Source organism: Temnothorax curvispinosus, unplaced genomic scaffold, assembly GCF_003070985.1.
Source record: "Temnothorax curvispinosus isolate PA1 unplaced genomic scaffold, ASM307098v1 QBEX01000258.1, whole genome shotgun sequence".
Classification (NCBI taxonomy): domain Eukaryota; kingdom Metazoa; phylum Arthropoda; class Insecta; order Hymenoptera; family Formicidae; genus Temnothorax; species Temnothorax curvispinosus.
The window spans coordinates 359,244-380,516 of NW_020210038.1; the positions used below are offsets into that span (position 1 = coordinate 359,244).

The window sequence follows — 21,273 nt, forward strand, 5'->3', positions numbered from 1 at the left end:
GGAGGCGCCACGTCATATTTAATAACGGCCGCCTTTCACTTCCGCTCCGTGGTTGGAAAGTTTATCTATTTGAGAAGATTAAAATTACACGATAACGAATTATGAACGGGAGCGAAATGCTATATAATTCTTACGTCGATGAGCGACATTATCTGCTCCGCGAACGAGACCGGCGGCAGTGGCAGCGGCGCGGCGGCGCGCGTTCTCTCCACACTTCCGTCTGCTTCGGGTGTCCCCCGCCTCTCCCCCGTCTTGGTTCTACGACCTAAAATCGCCGGTTTCTTTCGCGGGGAGAAGAATGGAGAAGGGACGGCATCTGCCGTCGTACGCGTACGAGTATGTCCCACGCTCTCGCCCATTGTTCGCGAGGATACACACGTTCGAGAGAGAGGAGTATTTTCCCTCCGAAGAAATCCTCTTCTGTGAAATATACTGTTGGCCGGGAGAATCGACGAGAGAGGCTTGACGGCTTTGGCTTTGGAAATCGCTGCGAATGGCGGCACGGCGAGAGGGCATGACAAAAGCGCCGAAAAGAGGACCAAGATCGGACACCCACTAGCGTCGATTATGAGAACGAGCGATTTGACCAAGGAATGCTGAGAACAGTGGGAAATTTTTTCTCGTCGAATTGTAGTAACGCCGCTCGTAAATAAAGTCGTGGTCTGTCTGTCGGATGATAGGTTCGCTTCACTAGAAAATACATCGCTGCCGAAGAGATTCGAATCTCATTTATGCGGAGGTCCTTTTAAATTTTTACGAGAATTTTTATGTCGAGAAAAGTGTTCTCTTATATAGATCGACTCTGAGAAAATATTTAATACAGCGATCAAGCGGAAAATATTAATTACAGCATTTTCGCAAATTAAGTTACTATAGAGTATACGAGACGGTGGAGAACCTCTCAGTTAATTTTAAGCAAATTTAACTTTAACCGTGGAACTTATTTAAGGAAATTTCCGTTTAATCTACGAATCCCACACGTATTATTACCTGCTCAGAAACTGTGGATACGAAGTTCTCTTCTCGCGCTAAGTCTGTGCGCGACGTAATACTCGAGGCGGCCACAAATAATCTGGAGTACAGCCCTCTGTACTCCAGGGACATCGTTCTCGCCGAAAAAGCACTGTCAATTCGCCCGTCAGCCCGTAAAAGGACAGGGCCGTCACGCGATTTATCAAAGTAAAGCGATGAGATTAAAGTTCGGACCAGCGTGGACGGGCGCGAGGGATGAGCGACGATAATGTAAAAGTGCAGGAGGAAACGATGTCGTCGTCGTCGCCGTGTCGAAAGTTAGTCGCCGTCGTCGCCGCGGCTGTACGGTCGCGGCCAGCGACCCGCTCCCCGTCCCTCCTCGGCGTAGGGGGAGTACCTACCTACCTACCCGGGGCACTCGTTTTACGAGGAGACGGGCGAGCACGCGAGCGAGGCACGAACGAAGTAAGTAGAACACGGACATAAAGTCGTTATCGAGTCGGGTGCCGGGGGGTGGAGAGAGGAGGGAGGGAAGGAGTTTGGCTTATCGCTCACGGGCAGACTCTTTGACTTCTATCCTTGGCGGAGCGACTTGCGCCGATTAGCGTGTCACGTTTCGACGACTCTAGATCCAATTATAGGGAGAGACGCGGAGGAATAGAGGAGCCGGGTTTCTAATTTCTCCCCGCCCTTCCCCCCTGCCGCCTCCTCGATCCTATATAATGCTGCATCGTGCGCCGGCTACGGGATACAATGCCTCTCGTTACAAAGGATTAACGTAAATTATTTCCCTCCCCCGATTCCGAGCGGGGATTACGCCGGGCTATCGATGTATCGGCGCCGAGGTTTACGCCGACCGACCGGGATGCCGCAGGAATTGTGCGATTCCGTTCTTCTCAGAGGTAACCATGAAAATCGCGACTAATTGAACGCGGTATCGTCCACATAAGACTGGAATGAACGATCGCAACAGAGAAAAATCGCGACAATTTATTTATAATAATTTACATTTTTCAGCGCGTCTGTCATCAAAATCTGTCTGATTACCATAGTATAAGAGGACAATGCCACTGGGCGCAAAATTGATGACACCGCGTCGTGCAACTTTAAGTGCGATTGAATCGTCGCCTGTCCCGTCCAGTCGTCAGCGATCGAACGATCGTCTGCTCCGCGCCGTGGAACAACTCGTAGTATCGCACCGTAATCCAAATCGACGGTGATTTTCACGGCCTTGAACGAGAGAAGCCGGATCGTGCGCCGCTATGACGCGGGGCACGGTTAAATTTAGCCGCCAACGTCTCTTAGGAAACGTTGAACCCAAGACCTTTCCATCCCCACTCGCGCGGGCGAGCCTGCCGCGTCGTCCCCCTTCGCGTCCTCTCCCCCATCGCCGCCGGGCGTCTTTCTCTCTCTCTCTCTCCTCCTTCCGCCGTCATTCGCCGTCTCGTTCTCGCGTCCCATCGAGTTCCTGCATCCCCCCGCGGTCCATTCTCGACTCTCGTCCCCCCTTCCCACCCTTCACTGGCGAGCGAGGGTGGGCCATAGCGTTCTCTCGTCTAGTGTTTCTCTTTGCGTCGCTCCTCTCTCCCCTCTCTCTCGTAGCCGCCCGTCTCTTCGACGGAACCACGGATCCAGAGGCGTACAGACCCCCGCCGCTCTCGCGGAGAGATAAGCAGTTTGACGCACTCCTCGTGAACAAAGTGACGATAACGCGCAGCCGACGTCGTCTTCTTTTTTTCCGGTACCGAGGGATGCGCGCGCCCCCGCGCGCGCTTGAGGGAGCTTCAATATTAAAGTTTTATAGTTTTGCGACACGTAAGAGAGCACAACTCTCGAGTGTCTCTCTTCCTCCGTATCTGCATATCTGCCCCTCTTCGTTCCACTCTCATTCCACCTCGTCTCGTCTTCCTTCTTGCTCGCTCCTCTCTCTCTCTCTCTCTCCTTCCCCTTGCTTGCTCTCGTTTCCCTCGCGTCACGCTCTCAACCTCCCGGCCGCTTCTCCTCTTACTTGAGGGTGATGCATTTTTTGTTGGCGATGTCTGCATGGCGGAGGGCCGCGCGGTCGCTGGAAATGCCGGAATGAAAGAACTCCTTGTTAGTTTCCGAACTTTCGTTCCACGGCGGCTATGAGCGCGTGTCCGGAATGCGCGGCGTACGTCTTTTCGCGGAATATTATGGCCGTTCGTTTACGCTGACGCCTATAAGTCGTAGCCCCAACGGAAGCGACGGAGACCATCGCTGAATCGGCTGACACGCGGCAGCCGGATTAGTGAAAGTCTCCATTTGCGAACTACAACGTTAACTCACTTGCGTCCATGAGCATATATTCACGCTGGCTGGCGAGAACATATACGCTTCCATGTAGCGTGCGCGATCACGCGTGCGCCGGCACGCGAGATGCAGACGTGACGATGCAAGACGTTTGAATTTTCCAAATCATTGTTACGCAATATTTTACGTAACGTAACAAAATAATTCGCTAAAATATGACGATTGCGGAACGGCTGGAAAATTGCTTCGAGTTCGCGAAAGTGAAATCCCAAGAAATAAGTCGGATCACGAAGAAAAGTTATGAAGTGAATCCGGAGTGGCAGACTATCGAAGCGGAATCGAAATATTTCATTCTAGTTAGCAGCGAGATTGATAAAACAGACGACAATAAGATAAAATGTTCCACGTTACGAAATAACTCGAAGAAAATATGACGAAACGGCCAGAAAATTATCTCAAGTTCGCGAAAATGAAATTTATCTGAGAAATAAGCCGGATCATTGGAATAAAATCCATAAGTCTAAAGTGCCAAACTGTCGATATCGAAATATTTCATTCCGCTTATACCGAGAGAATAGAACCTAATAGTTCTTCTTAAATGCACATAGATCTAATAGTAAGATTGAGACTTATACTCGACTTATTAAAATTTTCTATTATTTACAACAGTTTCAATCGTTATCGTGTTTTTGCAGCCGCGTCTAGTTTTTCCTAATATCAGCCAAAGCAATTAATTACGCACAGACATATCTAGGTGCGCGCATTGATCTTGCCGCGAGCAAGTTTTAGGAACAATAAATTAAATAATTGAAGGAAAGCCGCGCGGACGTTAATGAATAACCCAGAGATGTCGAACGTCAGGAGAGAAATCGCATTTCCTAGACGAATTTCGGAATGTGATTTACGACGCCGTGATATAAGAGAACGTGCGAGTATACTCCCCTTTTAGACTTCGAGAATATAACTCGGTTTTAATGAAGATGTATGGCTGGGGAGTCAAGAATTATCCGAAGGATGCGATGATGCGATATAATACGTCGCGCATTAACCCACGCCGCATTTTTCATATAAAACTCGACTCGGTATCGCAGTTTCGCGGTACTCGCGGAAGTTTCCTGATGAACACTGTCGATCGAGTATTAATTATAAACCAGAGGCGAAATTCGTTTCCACCGCATTTTTCATGTTTCTCATATTTTTGCGCTAATTCTCTTCCATACGTGATTTTCAATTATTTTGTTTACTGCTTTATACAGGAAATCAGAGGTTGTTTTCACTAAAAAAAAATTTGGCAATATTCACGATTTAACGAAATTAAATATTTTACCATAATGCGGGGTAAGCCTCTTTATAAAATTAGTTGTGAAACCTCTGAATATTTTCGTGGTAACAAAAAATTACCGTTATAATAAAATCAGTGGTTACCAAGTTTCTTTTCTTTTCTGAAATTATAAAAGGATACCTCAGTAATCAGTACCTTCATCTTTCTTGTTTCTGTCAACTATTATTAAATCGGATCTTCTTCGATTGTGGTTTGGGACTAGTATTTTATTGCAAATGTCTAGTAGAGAGATTTATTCCAATGGGAAACCTCAAATGTAGCTTCTAGCAATCTTTCCTGATATACAAAACGTATTATTTTCATATATTTCTCCGAACCTGCCACTCACTAAAATTAATTTTGACAAAGGTAATCGGTATATTGTTTCTTAAAAAACGAAATAATCCCGATTGTAGAGGAAGACGTCAAGAGATGGTTGTCGCAAAAAAAAAAAACCGGATCGGAATCATTATTCGAGGCCAATATCGTTAACGATCACGTGTCACAACGTAAAAGTTTAAAGGGAAATGGTAGTACGCGCGATCCTCGCAGGTAAAACGGCTCGGCTTCGTAGTAAATACGGGTACGCGCGCAAGCATAAGACGTAAAAGAGGGCCCTTACCCGGCCTTCCTCGCCTGAGGCCAAGACAATGCCAGCCAGCGTCAGAGGCTTAGCCGGTTTCTTGACGGTCTGCCAGGAACGGCGCTAGACCTCTTCAGGTCCACGGTCGTCTGTATGTAAAACGAGCCTCGGCACATTCCGAAGCGTCTGCTGCGAGCAGCGAGCAGCGAGATCGCTTGCCAAAACAATGACTTTGATGTAAGAGCCGTGTAGTCGAGACTCTAGCGAGAGGCAATCGATCGATCTTTGCAGCGATACGAAGGAGGATCGATTCCGATTTCCGCCAATTTCCTTTTTACCGCGGCTGCCAACTCTAGATGATTTAACCAACGAATTCGCGCCACGATATTCGTAAGCAGTCTCGCCCAAGGATATTATAACAGCATCGTTCTTTACTGTCATGATTTTTATCCGCTGTCGCGAATCGTGATTCGATAAACGATAAATGGCACCTCCAGCCGATCAGTAATCTCATGTCAACGCCACTCATAAAGCGGTATAAATACATAACTCGTGCGCGGATATAATGGGGGATCGCAGGAGTCGCGAAGAAGCCGGCCCTGATCGCGGGGCCCCTAACATCGACAGCAGGCCCCGGTTGCAGCACGTCGCGCGACGTTGCCGTACATTCTTGAACAGCGGGTCAGTGAGGAGATCGTAGAACGGCGAGGGGAGCGGGAGAGTGGGGGGGGGGACGAGAAACGCGCGCGGGACCCATGCTTCAGCGCGGGTCGCCTCGCCAGGTATAGGGTTCACGGCAGCGCGCGTGGAGAACGGAGCCAGCGTTCGTGCCCGGAGGGCCCGGGGCCCGCTCGACGCGCGATGTTGCCGTCTCTCCTGATGACGCCACGACGGGGCCCCGCTAGGTAGGCTTCTCTCGTACGATCCGCGCGCGCGCCGCGCGATGCACAGCCATCGGCGACCATCTGCTGGCCCTCGGGGCCTTTGAATCGCTGATGGTTGGCGTGACTCGGCAGCCGTGGCCGCAGCCGGGGACGAGATCGACAAGTTTCGTGCCGTGGCGAGATGCTGTACACGCGGTTAGAGGCCATCTTGGGATCAGCTCGGCTCTCTCGCTTTCTATCTCTCTTTGTCTTTAGTCTTTATCTCTCTCTCTCTTTCTCTCTCGTTTTCGATCGCATCGTATAGAGGAAAACGCACAGCCACTTCGATCGATGGCATGTCTGTCATCAGGCGATGAACTTTGCCTTTTAACCCGTCCCTACTTACGCTCATTTAAAACTCAGGCTTCGACGGAGCGATTAGACGCGCGACGTCATTAACCCCGTCGAGCGCTGCTCATAACCTGGGAACCGTTTAAATTTTGATGGTATGGAGACACTTCCCATACTCATCTCGAAACATCTCGGGGTAATTACCGTTGCGGGGCTCGATGTCGTTATTACTCCGGACGACGTTACTTATAGTTTCACATATTTTTCCTGCCTTTTTTTTCTCGTTTATGATAGGCTGCAGCCGGGGAAATGGCATCTTCATGTCGCGATTATATTTATAACTATAGATCGTATGGTTTGATCGTCGTGTGTGCTCGGAGGACACGAATACAGAGGCCTTAATCAGCCGTTAAGTATACCGCGTTAAAAACACTGGGGAAGAAAAATAGGGTCATAGGAAGTACACCTGAGGCGCATAGCGAGCGCCGCCGCCGCCGCGCGCGCGACCACCCCAAGATAAAAATGGAAATTGCACGACGGACGGCGCGATGATTTTCCGGCAGATAGTTGCTGATAAAAATAAGACAGTATAAACAACATGAAGAAAAACAGCGCATTAGACCACCCTCTATATGGCCTCTTATCTCATCGCTCCGAGTTATGAAATTTTCTAGTGCTTCATCGCGACGTTGTAACTCTCGCCAAGCGCATTGTCACTGTTTGTCGAGATAATACAATTTCGTGGCAGAGTGACTGGAATAACGGAAGAGAGCGGAGAGAGCAGAGAGAATGAGAGGATGGGGAGGGAGGAGAAGAGGAGGGAAGGAGAGAGAAAGAGCTTCAAATATCATCCACAACAAAGATGATCCGTCCGAGCGTGGCCGTGCGGGACCGTCCTTTCGATTTAAAGCTGACAAGTTTTCGATGACTCGACGTCCCCGATCTCTCCGGGTGTCTCTTTCTCTACATATGTGCTACGAAATCGGCGTACGGCGATGCGTAAAAGATACGGGTTCAGGTGGGTACCGTTACGTCGTTCAGGCAAGACGTAACTCGACGGCAAGTATGCCATGCGTGCTAAGAAGGTCATCGCGTTCATCGTGTCGCTCTTATCGCGAGGATCAGAACTTTAGATAAATGCGAGAGATCCACCACCGTTTTAAAATATATTAGGTAGGCTCCAGCGGCGTGTGAGATACGGTGTTACAAAGTAATATTCTTTCACTAGTTTCGCGAAGCTAATAATTTCCCCGTCCGTATATCTTCTTGTTAACTGCAAACTTTTCTGTCGGACGAAAAAAAAAAACTTTCCGCAGTTACTCGACGCGCAATAGGGAATCAAAAGTTAAAGCGGTTATTAAAGGCTGTTGTTTAGCGGCTATAAACAAGCGAAGTGTGAGCGATGTGTTAGAACGCGAGTGGAAAAAAAAGGAGAATCGTCGAACCTTAATTTATGCAGGATTAACATTCTCTCACGAGACTCCTACAAGACGCATCGTTGTTAATATGTAAACAGCCTTTGGCAAGTCTTGCCACGCATGCTTGTAACTTATGTACAAGTTTGTACATGAAACATTGGGATAAGGTAAGGTTTAATTAGCAATCTAGATGTAATACGGAAGCCCGCAATGGAGAGAATTTTGTCCAAAGTTAGCGTGTTTAAGCACATGCATGTACATGCTTGTATTTTTCGTTTATCCTAATTAGATATAATACAAGTCGTATCTTGAATTCTTAAAGATGAGGATTTATTAATTCTATTATTATTACGGAAAATTTACTTAAAGAAAGATACGAATAGAACACGGAAGCAATACATCTTGGATAAATAAGACGGCTCGTGTAAAATCTTATTTTCGTGCTATAACTTTCTTAATATTCAATGCAAAGTAAATTTCATGTAAGTTGTTGTGAATTATCTTTCGTGATTATTCCTGCCACAGCTTAATATTTTAAATAATAACTTGTGCATTACCGGATGTATTAATATGCATATACGAAAGTATACGTGTAAGAACATAACATTTAATTTTACAAGAATTGTACAAGGATATGTACAAAAATAATGTTTAACTGATTTTTTCGTTTTTAAATCTTTTATCTCAGCCGATTTATTGACATTATTATATCTTGCGTTGACATAATAATGAGAATTTGACGTTAATGAGATGAAAATGTAAAATAGTATTAAAATTTAATTGCACAGCCGAAAAAAAACAATTGTTTCACGTTATTTAATATCGCGAGCGATATAATCGCGATATTTAGTATTCTATGGCATTGTATATGAATTTCTTCCTAAGTTTGCTTTTCCATTTGGTTATTTATTTATCGCACGACTGCGGTCTTTTAGCCCGTGTTATTCCAGATGATAATCGAATATATACGTCCTAATTTTTAATTCATATTTTTGGGGATATTTGGAGCGAGACAGTCAAGCCACTTTAAATTTCTATCACTTGCGCGCCGGTATAATGGCCAAGTTATTCGAAATAGAAACCCGAAATATTCTAACAAATACGTTTTGGAATTGTCGGCAATATCTTTAGAATATCCATTAGAATAACGATTACTCGCACCAGCGAGTGAATATTCGCGAGATTCGGGCCGCCAATTCGTCGAGAGAGGTCATTGTTAATCGCGGCGAACGCGAGTGAGCGATTGCGAAAGGAAGAGCAGCCCAGCATCCGCGAATTCAAAGCCGGGCGCGCAGGGTTTGTTCCGTCCAATACGCGAATCGGAACGCAATTGTTGCCGCCACAACTATGCCAACGATGCTTTCTCTCTCTTTCTATCAGAGGGCGGCCCTCCGGCTTCCTCCATCGCACAGGAACCGGAGTAACGCGGGCAGATGCTTCATTAATACGCCGATCGTGAATTGTTACCATTTAATTAAATCGCATTTTCCGCGCGCTTTCCATGACTCCGCGGATCAGGAGGAGAGACTGCTTCGGCGGTCCGTAATTAAAACTGCGGCTCTTGTCCCTCGCCTCGTTTGTTCGCTCTCTGCCTCCCTCGCCCTTCACTCTTCCCCCCTCCCCTCCTCTCTCTCTCTCTCTCTCTCTCTATCTATCTCTTCCAAACGACGATAATGAAGTCGCTGACGTCAACGTCGATCGATCCTCTGGACGGAAACGTCTATCCTAGCTGCGAAAAGTTACGAGATCACGCTTAGGCTGACGCGTCCTAAATAAGCGTGATGCTTGCTTCCTCCAACGATACAGGCTCCGTCCTCGTATCTCGTGCAATACGCTTACAAAACGTTCATGGATTTTCCGATATCGATAAAACTTCGTACATTTGTGAAGTGTTAACGAGAATTACATTGGAAATATTCTGCGAGAAAATAAAAGAGAGAAAGAGAGAAAGAGAGAGGGAGAGGAAGAGAGGGAGAGAAAGAGAAAAAAAGTTTTGCAAATATCGCGGAAAATATGACCTATAAGATAATTTCGGACAAATCGTATACATTTTAAACTCTACAAAAATAAAATCAGGATATTTCTGTAATTTGTGATTGAGCATAAACGGATTTTAATAATACTTATACTCATAGGGGTAGACGCCCTTTTCCGGATTTGCTTGCTCTCTCTATGGAGAAAATTTTCGAGCGCAGCTCAAAAGGCGCGCATGCTGCAGCAGCTCGCGTATGTAAAGCCAAGAACCTCGTTCAAGGCCAGCGGAATGCATCCTTTTAGCCCGAAACTTTTCACTCATGGGAATTTTGAACGTTCGACCGTATACGGTGCTAGCCGTTTTGCATGTAATATATGTTAACCTACATGGAGAAACTCTCCATCATCAAAATATCCATACAGCGCGATAAATACGCGGCGAAGCTCGCAATATCCAGAAATTTATTATAAATAACAAAATAAACTTGCTTCGAGCGGAGCTTCGGCTTTCGCCACGGCGAATCTTCGGTATAATAACTTTCAATATTCTTTCCGGTAATTCTCGACCGGCTTTTATAATATCGGTTTATGCAATACCGTCGCGGTGAATTTTCCTCAGCTCCTCCGCATCTGTATATACAACCGCGCTTTCCTCCCATCGTACTATCAACTAGTTCATAATAATAGATTAAATTTCTCAGATTGTAATACAACGATCGCCGCGCGTCCTTATTCCTCTCCCTTCCTGCGGAACCTGCGCGATGTCTTCGAAAATAGCGCGAATGTGACACATTGACAATTTTATTTCCTGGATTTTATTTCCAGGAAGATGATGTATCAGAACTATCGATCGTGGTGAGGCAACTGGCGAAAAACGGTAAACGTCGCTCTCGCGCGTGCAGCCAAACGGATACGAGGGAAGAGGGGGCCTGATGCTCCCATCCCGGAGAGTCAACGTAGAACGGAGAGACAAGACGGTAAGAGACAGTCTTCGGGGCTTTCGAGGAAGGAGCACACAGAAGAAGGGGAAGCGGAATCGCGCGATGCGTTCGCCGGGTCAAAAGGACTCGACGGGGTAACGAACCGTCGACGACAATAACGATTCGAATACTGGATCCGGGATGTATTTGTGTGTCGCTTGCATTGGCACTCAGGCGAGCGGAGCGCGCGCGCCACGCGGTTATCGCTTTATCGTCACCGCGCGATGGTGACCTCGAAGAAATAAAGACTCGATTGTGCGACCCTAGGTCTCGACGGATCCCCCCCTCCCACAAATCCCTCCTTCCCGACGCGGAATCGCGGGTCCGCGAGATATAACGTCCCAAACGGAATCTTTATACAATCGTAAATATTCAGGGGATCATCCAGCGAAGCGTAAAGTTACAAACGTACGTATGAAATTCTCTTTAAACCTTTTTACTGCAAATATATTCGCGAGCTCTGCCAAATCTAACAGAATGCGTTCTATCGTAATCATATCTGCCGCAGCATCTTAAATAACGCTGTGAGATTAATTTTCTAAAAGTGTAAACTATCGTAGTGTGCGTTCTACGTTACAATAATTTCTTTCGTCAATTAATTAATTGCATAGATATATTTTTTATTTTTTAACGGACTATCTTATATAGAATTTAAGCCCAATAAGTACACACACGTGTCATAATTCTAAAAGTCGTTACGATAGATTGAACGTACAAGCGCTTTAGAGGCAATAACGGAGAACTCTCGGTGTCGACGTATTTCACGCGCGACAACGAAATATACTAATCCCTTGCGGTTGCAAATGGGCTTAAAACCGCGTCCGGATATTACGCAGCGCGCCTCGCGATGCGCGTCGCGTGCAACCGGTCTCGCGACCGAGCGGTAGAGAACGTGGGGCTGTGTTAGGCGAGCGAATGCGCGAAGGCCGGGGGTGCTTACACGCGGCCGTGCGTCTGCCGATATTTAATCGCCGACGAAAATCGGCGCGATGGGCTTGAAGCATCGGAAAGCAAATGACACGTAATGGCGCGGTCGCCACTTTTGACAGGGCTCCAAAAATTGAAGCGCGTCAGCCGCTCCCGAGCGAAAATCAAAATCGTTCATTGGACGGGTATTAACGTAACTTCAAGTGGCGATAACGCCGCGTCGCTTCAACTTTTTCCCCGAACATTTTCCAATATATCGCCGATTATTGACCGACGCAACGATGGGTCAATGTAGCGCGCGTATACAGACAGCCGCTCGAATCGGCGTACTCGGCTGGACTCTCGCCAGATTGTAGCTGGCCATTGACATTCGAATCGCGCATAACTTACAAACCGCGGGGCAAATTATGCGCATACAATTACCGCAAAATGAAAGTCTTAATAAGGAGCATTTAATCTGCGCGCATATGCGAAACTTTCTTCAGTCATTTACAATTTCTTTACGATTGTTTCTTTACACGGAACACAGCCGGCCGGTTATCGCGCGTAAGTACCGGCAGAGCTAGACACGCAACTCTTACGTATTCCGTCTTATCCCCGTGTATATATATGTCGATCGGTCACTGCAAGAGATACGAGAGCGCGTGTTACGCTCGCAAATCTGGCCCCCGTACGAGCGCGAGGGCGATAACAATGGTGGGAAACTGCGACGGACGCCGCGCCGCGCCGCACCGCATCGCGCGACCGCGGGGGGAGACCGTTCTTTCCTTTCCTCTTTGCTCGTTCTTTCGCCGCTCCCGACCCGCTTTAGCATGACAATCCGAACAAATTGGACGGCTCAATTTGAGCGAATTGCAACAGCGAGTTTCGGCCGAGCTTCGGCTATACCGGCGCGGCGCGCGATCCTCTCCTCCACCGCGCTACTACCATCAACCCTCGGGATTCGATCTCGCTTCACTACCTCGAATCAGACCGAACTCACTCGTGTCGTTCGGAAGATCGAAAATCGGCGTGGGGCTGCATCGTTCGTACCGAACAAACGAACGAATAAACGCACGCTTGTCCCGCACGCACTCCGTCACGCGTCGATGCGCGCATAATCGGCCGCGATTGACTTTCTATGTACATAGCTAATTACCGGGCGTTGATCGCGAGGATTTGGAATGATACGCGCTCAGTTAAGCCCGCTTCAGATTCAGATCACTACGGACAATACATTTTCCATTTGGGGCATTAGAACCGGGCGACTGCGTACAAAATGTAAATTAACATTTGAATATTATGGTCAGATATTATATTATATTATAAATTCATATAAATACCTTTACCTTAAAAATTACTATTGATGTCTTAATGACATAATATTTTAGATATCTTATTTGTTGCGCAGGCCGAATCGTTTTTTGTCAATTAATAACATGATTACGTCCAAGATATTGCTTAATTATTGATAATTAGAAACTATTTGTTAGTATAATGAAGCACATTACTTTTAATTATACGAGATAGTAAAGAATTAAAAATTTTAATTATTGGATTTTTATAATGAATGTGCTAGAGCATGTTATACGGAAATCCGCTAATGGATGCCGGATTGAGGACTTACACATTATGAAAATCCACTTCGTCAACCTGATTCTAAAAAAAAATCCGCTCGGCGATATCGAATTCGAATATCGAGTGATGACGGTATCGAATTCGATTTGTTAGTTAATTAATGGAGTATACAATACACATCCCATGAATGACTAGGATGCATATTTTATCATTACTAATCGAATTCGTTATTTGCCGAATTTGTCGACCAGTTAATTATCTATCTACCCAGGATTGATTGATTACCGTTCCCCAACCTGTGCGCACTCGCCACGCATTCGCGGGTCGCGCTACTGTTCTATTTCATAAAGCTTTGTTAAAAGTGACGCTTTCTCTCGGAGCACGACTGTCGAGAGCATAAACGAAGCTGTAAATAAAAATACGAAAGTCTCTCAAGCGGCATCCGCGGTACCGCAACGTAGTTGACATAATTGCTGGCAACGTTTCGGAGATAAATTTCGTTGCCAAGAATATCCCACGTTGTCATACTGAATTTACTCCATTAATAAACGAGACGTCAAGTTTCTCGACGCCCCGCCACCAGTTTTGGAAAAATCCAATATTATATATATGTTTGTATTAAGAGCGAGACGGGCGAAATTAAAAGAATTGTAACGCGATTTGCGGCGCGGAACTCGCCGGAGTATAACGGAAGGCGAAAATAAAGTTGCGCAAGTATACCAGCTTTGACACTGTTTTCAGTTCGAGTCATAACGTGCTTCGATACAATCTTTTAAAGTAAAGGAAGAAGTGACAGTAGGAATACAAAAGTTCCTCTCGCATTGTACGCAAACTGAGTTTCCAATTTTTCGGCAACTTTTCTTTGATGTTTATCGACCCCGCGACAGGGAGCAAATATTTGTTGGCGATAATGTTACCAGCGCGCATACACACGTACGCACACACACACGCACACATACATACACGTTCGCCAGCGTCAGGTGGTACTTTGCACATATTTGTGGACAGCGCATGCCAATGCATGTCGGTGTGAACATGATTGCGATGCTTTGCGCGACGTACCCTCATGATGGAAACCTGCGCGCTGGCTCTCCAAACCCTTTCCCCATCATTTTCGATCCAACAATGTTTCACGAAACAAAGAGAAAGCTGGCCGCGCGCGCGAGGCGATGTCTGAGGATTCGGGCAGGCCGGTCAGGTAGGTAGGCGAAGGGCAGGTGAGCATCTCCCGGAGGTTGCACGGGGGCGTTAACGCGCGTGTTTTCAACGAAATACCAATTTCTGCGGCGTGGAGAATAGCGTCTCTCAGCCGCTATCTTGGCCCCTCTCGCCTAGAGGAGACCAAATTACACGTCCTTTGTTCGCCGAAGATAAATAACAACTCGTTTGTAAGAGGCCGAAAGATTAAAGTTTGCCACAGACTGGCGGTGATCAACTGAGGGAAGTGACGACGACGACACGCGGGCGCTCTCAAACTACGACCCTAATAAACGCGGCGTTACGTAATAAACGCGTCCTCCGCATTCCACGGGTGGATTCCTCGAGGACGTGGCGCAACGTGAAATGGGATTGTCGTGTCGGTGGCTGCGCGAGGTAGTGCGGGCCGGGATGTTTTGAACGTTTTCGACAGCACATCGCGCGCGAAAGCGTATCGTTTTAAAATAACGTTGTTTTCTGCGGCGCGATGAAGCGGCGATTTTTATCGCCGCCATCTCCCCGTCATTATTCGGCCATTAAGATTGTTTCGACACGTTCCGAAATTTATCGAAGTTCAATTTACATGATCGCGACTACTGGCAACTGGGCCAGCGTGATCGACATTCTATGATGAGCCGCGCAGCCAATGCAAAATACAGTTTTAATCTCCGCAACGGTTTATCATTTACCAACGGCGAGACCCCAGTGCATCAAACGCTAATTTATGCTATCGTGCACGTCCGAATTCCGCGGCTACAATCGACAACGAAATAAGCTGCAATACAAACATAACACACATACACGCGTTGCGCGTACGTGTGCGCATTGGTGTGTGTGTACGAAGAACCCATTTGGTTGGACCCCAAACCCCACGTCGGTGTTGGCGCTATCTTTCCTCCGAATTGCGAATCTATGCAAATCATACCAGTGGAGTCTTCCATAAAGAGACGCTTTTATTTAAAAGGGGGAGGGAAAAAAGCGGGAGATTAATGCATAGAATCGGCAAACGAGCCGGCTATATATTTATAAAACTCTTTCGGTGCTTCGCGATACACCTATCGCGCCGGAATTGCAATAGGACACGCAAAAATGCTAACAATGCCGGCGGTTATATCGAAATATCCCCGTTTCACCGCATTTTTGATACGTATACATATTTTTAAGTCGACGCTTGGTATTTTGGGTGAATATCAAAATAAGCTGCGCATGAAAAAGAAAGACTCTTTTCTCTTTTTCCGGAAGCGAGAAAGAAAATGGCCCGGATGACATGGCGGATTGAGCGACGTGGAAGGATTGGCACGAGGTAATGTTTCTTTATTAAGAATCGTGTTGCAATCTCTCCTCGCATCGATCGGACAAGCGGATTTCTGAAAGCCGCGAATTTGCAAACGACAGAACGAGCTTATCGGAACGTCGGGCTGTGTTATTACGGACGCGATCCATTAAAAACCCCGTCGCGCCCTCCAATCCGGGGTGCGGGCCGCTGCCGTATGCGCTCGCAGCAGGTTCGCGCCACTTCTCCGCGATGGTACAGACGGCCGGCCGAAAATGCTTGGTGGTCCCTCGAGTGGAGCCCGCGGGAGAAAGAACCACCTGCCGTAGGGATCGGTGGGGGCAAACTGCCGTCGTGCACCTCTACCCGCCGTTCCCGCCGCCCCCTACCCCTCTTTTCGCTCCTGCGCCCTCGACCTCGCACGAGATGGGGGCCCAACGTTCACCGACACCCTTCTGTCCCTTCCGCCCCTCCGCATGGATCTCCCCACCATTTAACCGCCGCCGCCGTCGGCAGGGTTGGCTCGTGCTACGTTCATGCCCAGGGCACGAAACGGATCTTGCTCCGAATGGGTTTTGCGTGTAAGAGAAGAGTTTACTTAAGATTTGTATCAAGTTCTGTGAGATTACAAGTTGAATATTTACACGAATTGTAAAATTGTACAACTGTGTACTAGAAAAATGGAAAAAAATATGCTTATGATCGGATAAAGTAAAACAAAATTATTTTAATTACGTATTTCTGGATTTTAACAATTTTTTCTCAGAGGATATTTCATGCGTAATATTGAATTGTAACACACCGATCAGTAGGAATGTTAATGCTATTACAATCTAATTATAATAGCATTAATGGATAATAATATTGATTACAAGGATACAAAAGGATAATAGAAAATGAGGAAGACAAAGGGAGATATCAGTAAATATCGACAAAGCGGAAAAGAAATTTCTGAAAAGTTCATAAGTATAGACAGAACATAAGTCTATTATACCCTTATGTCGCTCAACTCTATACACGCATTAAGCAAAATTGGTCAGAGCGTCTATTACGTAATTAAAATAATTAAACTCATTCAGTCCCAACGCAACCATATGGGTGCCGATTAGCAGACTTAAATTAGAGAATTATGTAAATTTCAACAAAATTGCCTTCTGCCCAAAATTAGCATGTCCAAATGTAGACGTCGTTATTGCTAGTGTGCTACGTATTTCATTCATCGTGGCAATTTTGCGCGGTGCTTATACCAAACGATACTTTTAATTGACAGCGTCTTTATTAAAATTTACCGTATTAAACATTACCTCGGACGAAGCAGTTCGGTCTTTTTTTTTCTATTTAATAAAGATTCATTCGGATTGTTTGCATATTGATGCATGCATTCATTGTGGATTGCGCAGAATTAAATTATAATAGCATTAACGTTCCTATCGAGGTAGGATAAATTTATATTGCATAAAGTGCGCAGCGTTTTATAAAAGGAAATTATTAAATTCAATCAATTAATTGTTACACTTTGATGTTCGGTCATAAGCACAGCCTTTTCCCATTTCTGTAATATGCAGGACTGTGTAATTTTACAATCCCTCGGTACCATTGGACCTCTTGAGAAACATGTTTCGTCTCGTGAAACGTAACCAGTCGTAGGAAACTTACAAAAATTTACCGCCTTCATTAAATTTCAGCGTCGTTTCAAGAGGGCAAAACGTAACGCGGCTTCTCTCTCCCTCCCTTTCTCTTTCTCTTTCTCTCTCTCTAGATAGCCAGAATGCACTATTACCAGCGAGTTGAAGTAGTTCCTAGTGTCATCCAAGTACTTCACTCGCCGGTGCATATCTCAAGAGGGACCAATATATGCGCGGCAGAGACCGCATTTCCCCGAGACCCTTATTTAAAGCCACTTTATGTCATAACGAGATTAAAACGCTACGGAATACTAAATAACAATGGGGCCTTAGAAATAAGTCACGATAGAAACGTCGCTCTTGCTCGTCCGCTTCTAATTTCCGCTTTCATCGCCGCACGTCGGAACGCCATCGGGGGGAGAGAATCACGATTTCGTCGAAATTCCCCCGTCAAATTGAGGGGGCCGCGCGGTAAGCGAGAGGCTCTCTCTCGAGCTGGACGAGCCTCGAGTTAGCGCCTCTTGCACCTGCAGGTGTGCATCCGGCTCTGGCCGGTTACCACCACCGCCTTCGCCGACGCCGTTGCACTCCGGCCGCCACGGACGGTTGTAGCACGACGCGGCACACTATGCGTGGCGGCACGAGTGTTCTGTGGAGAGGGGGCGAAGATGCCGAGGTGGGGGTAGCAAAAGGCGCGATGAGATCACAGGCTCAGTTGCCGTGCGACTGTCGAGAAACGCACTGGCGGTGTCGACGGACGCGCGACAGTTTCCCAGTTTCAGCCTCGCGCCAAGCTGCTTTTACTTACGGGGTTATCCCCCCTCGTTTCCCATCCGAAGGGGGCTCGCGAAAGGAAACTCGGTCGGTTCGCCTCGTCGCCGGACGGTTTTCCGCAGTGGAACGAGAGGAAAAAAAAAACAGAGGGAAAAATAATTTCGCTCGACGGAGAACCATCTTCGGTTAAGGAACGAAGAGGAGGAAGAGGAGCAGAAGGAGGAGGAGGCGAGGAGAGGAGGAGGGGGTTCCGGAGAATCCCGATTTAAATCTCCGACCGCAGAAAGCCATTAATACCGTCAGGTGCACGCGGGTCCACGTATATACGTACGGCGCGGCGTATCGCATAACACACACACACACCATTCACATCGCCCCCCGCGTGCGGGAATGGAGTTTCACCCCCGTGCGCGCAGTTGAGCGATGATCGCGCGCGAATCGGCCGCGAGGAGCGCGTCGCCGTGTCTTCTTTCGCCTGATGCATCGTCGGGCCGCGTCTGCAGCGTCAACGCTCGCGTAAGGCTGCCGCCGGTCGTGTCACCGGCGTGTACCCGCTCGCGAACGACGGACAACAGTCGCGGACGGTAGCGACCGACGAGGGAAAAGAAAAAGAGCGGGTGAACTCGACGTGAGTGAGAGAAATGATGCGGCGTGCGCGCCCGTGCCCGCCCCCGCCGTCACCGTCGCCGTCGCCGTCGCGACATTTTCGCGGTGAACGTCATTCGGATGTGCGCGCGTGTGGTGTCGCAGGCCTGTGAGGAGGAAATGAAGGTGGAGGAGGCTGCGTGATAAAAAAAAAAGAGAGAAAATACGTGATCAATTATTGACAGGTGCGTTTGTTGCTCCGATTTTGATCAACGTGTGGTTCTTTTCCGGAGTACAGGCGTTTCTCGTGCGAACGGTCAAGAGTGCCGGCGAGAAGAAAAACACAAGGTGAAAATTATTATCTCCGCGCGCGCGTGTGAAGTTACTCCGTGAACTCCGCCTCTCTCTCCGGGGTATAGCCATGGATAGAAAGCCGAGGATCATCAGCCGCCGCACGCGGATCGCGATAATGAACCTATTGCTGCTCTGCACCGGTGAGTATCCGCCGCGAAAACGAGGCTCTCCTAACGAACGCGCGCGGACGGCTATGATTAAAAACTAATTCCGTCGAAACGCGCACACGGGGGAGGGGGGGAAGTTAATTAATGAACGATTCAGGCGTTCGCGGGTTCGGCCGAGTCGGTCGGTCGGTCGGTCGGCGCCGCGCCGCTTCCCATATAAATATCGGATAAATTGATGATTCTGCGGCGCGCGGCGCAACACGTTTTGCGGGAGGACGACGAGAGGTGGTTGTCGAGGAATGAAACCGGATTCGTATGGATTGCGTGGGCTTGCGGATTGTACAACATGCACGCCGCATGTGCATCGAGACAACGTCGCGTCGTCGGGGCCCGGGGGCCACCCGATGCTTTGTTGCATCGAGATGCGCTGCACCTTCGACATTTCCTCTCGGGTTGCTTAAAGCGAAACGCTATCATTCTTAGACAGATCGCATGACTCTTCAGCTTTGTCCGATATGTAGACGGGAACGTATCCGAGGACCGCGTTAAAGTGCTCGAGAACATATCGATAGGGTGAAGAAGGGGCGATTAGGGCGCAAACTTATAAGCTATGCCGACGACATCAGTCTTTCTAACGGAAATTACGGAAGATATCGGGAATTCCCTTGTCGCTATTGAAAGCTATGCACCAACGAAACTAGCACCAACTTCGGTCTCGCAATCGATGGAGACAAGAGCGAAGTGGTGTAGAACCGCGCGAAAGGGAATAGGCTAGATATATAAAAATCATGAGCGAAGGGTTGTAGCCGAAGTAGCACGGAGTATATCTTCAAATCGTTAACCGAGGGGGGAGAGGACTGCGTGAAAGAAATCTGACGATGCGCTATAACCACGGTCGTGAAATCGATTAGGAAACGTATACGGCGCGACAGAAATGTCGTCGAGAACAAAAGGACACGCTTTTTACAAAGTTTTCACTACTTCTTGCCTTTCTACGCGCGGCTGGGATATAGACATTTAGATTGTAAGATCGACGTAAAATCAACGTAAAATCGACATTCTGGAAACACGGAGTGCCGCAGGCGACTCTCGGAGATAATCTAGATCGCCCGCCGCACGAGCACAGCCTCATTCCAGCCGAATTGACGATCAAAGAAAGATTCCCGTCGACCGCTCGACGAATTCTCAAATATCTCGGCCGTGTTATAAAAGTGGATGGAAAAATTTGTAATCCAAGGACGAGTCGCGGGTATGCGGTCACGCTGCCGATCTCCAACAGCAAGTAGTTTCATGGAAGACTGCTTCGGAAACGCGCTACCAAGCAGCATCAGCAATGGCCGCGGCGAGTCTTTATCAGGAATGACGCGACTTGAGAATAATAATAATTTATCTTCAACAACGTAAAGATTTAGTCGAAGATTTTATCGACGTAGTACACCTAACACAGTAAAAAATAAAACGCAATTTTAACATTTTTTACATGTCCTATCAGAAAGTCCACTTAAAATTTTAAGTTAAAATGACTCATTCTCATGTGTTACTTGTTGAATTAGAAATGTTAATTAATTGACACTATACTTTACCTTTATATTTGTTCTTTTGACTTTATTTTTCAAGTTATATTAACACATGATATTAATTATTTTACAGATTTTACTTAAGTTATGTGTAATAGAAACATTTAATTTTAGTAAATTTAATTATTTTGTATGTCAAAGTTTACGATTATTTGAAAATTTACGTTTAACTTTTGTTTATGTGTTAAAATCACTTTAAGACGTGTTGATTTTTTAAAGTAACTGTATTTAAAAAATTTAAAATAATATTTAATTTCTAAATGACATATGTAAAGTGTCAAGTTATCACGTTTACATAAATGTAACACATGAAAATATTAAGAAAAAAATAACATAGCTGTTGTATGTTACTTTACATTGAAATAATAATCAAATCTTGGTGACACAAGAAAATTTTAACATATGGACCGCTATGTACACACGTTTTTTTACTGTGTATTGTTATTAAAGTGACAAGCAGAAAATTGTATGATGTCGAGTTATCTACTTTCGCTATTTTTATTTCCTTTCGAGCTCATCTTATTTTCGTAAATGTGAAGTTGCACACTTTTGACAGGATTAAAT

The 21,273-nt window shown here is 46.7% G+C and overlaps 1 protein-coding gene across 2 annotated transcripts in view; it reads left to right on the top strand.

The window, feature by feature from the left end:
• Positions 1–21,273, top strand: part of LOC112451656 (hemicentin-1) — a 132,601-nt gene that overhangs the window by 89,046 nt on the left and 22,282 nt on the right. The window contains exon 2 of one of the 2 annotated variants that reach the window (XM_025011436.1): positions 10,579–10,730. Coding sequence is in view for 1 of the 2 variants with exons in the window: in XM_025011427.1 (XP_024867195.1) it covers positions 19,093–19,165 (73 nt within the window). In the remaining variant the exon portion in view is untranslated. Of the gene's footprint in view, positions 1–10,578; positions 10,731–18,028; positions 19,166–21,273 lie in introns of those variants that run through there. The other variant, XM_025011427.1, reaches the window with a different exon arrangement.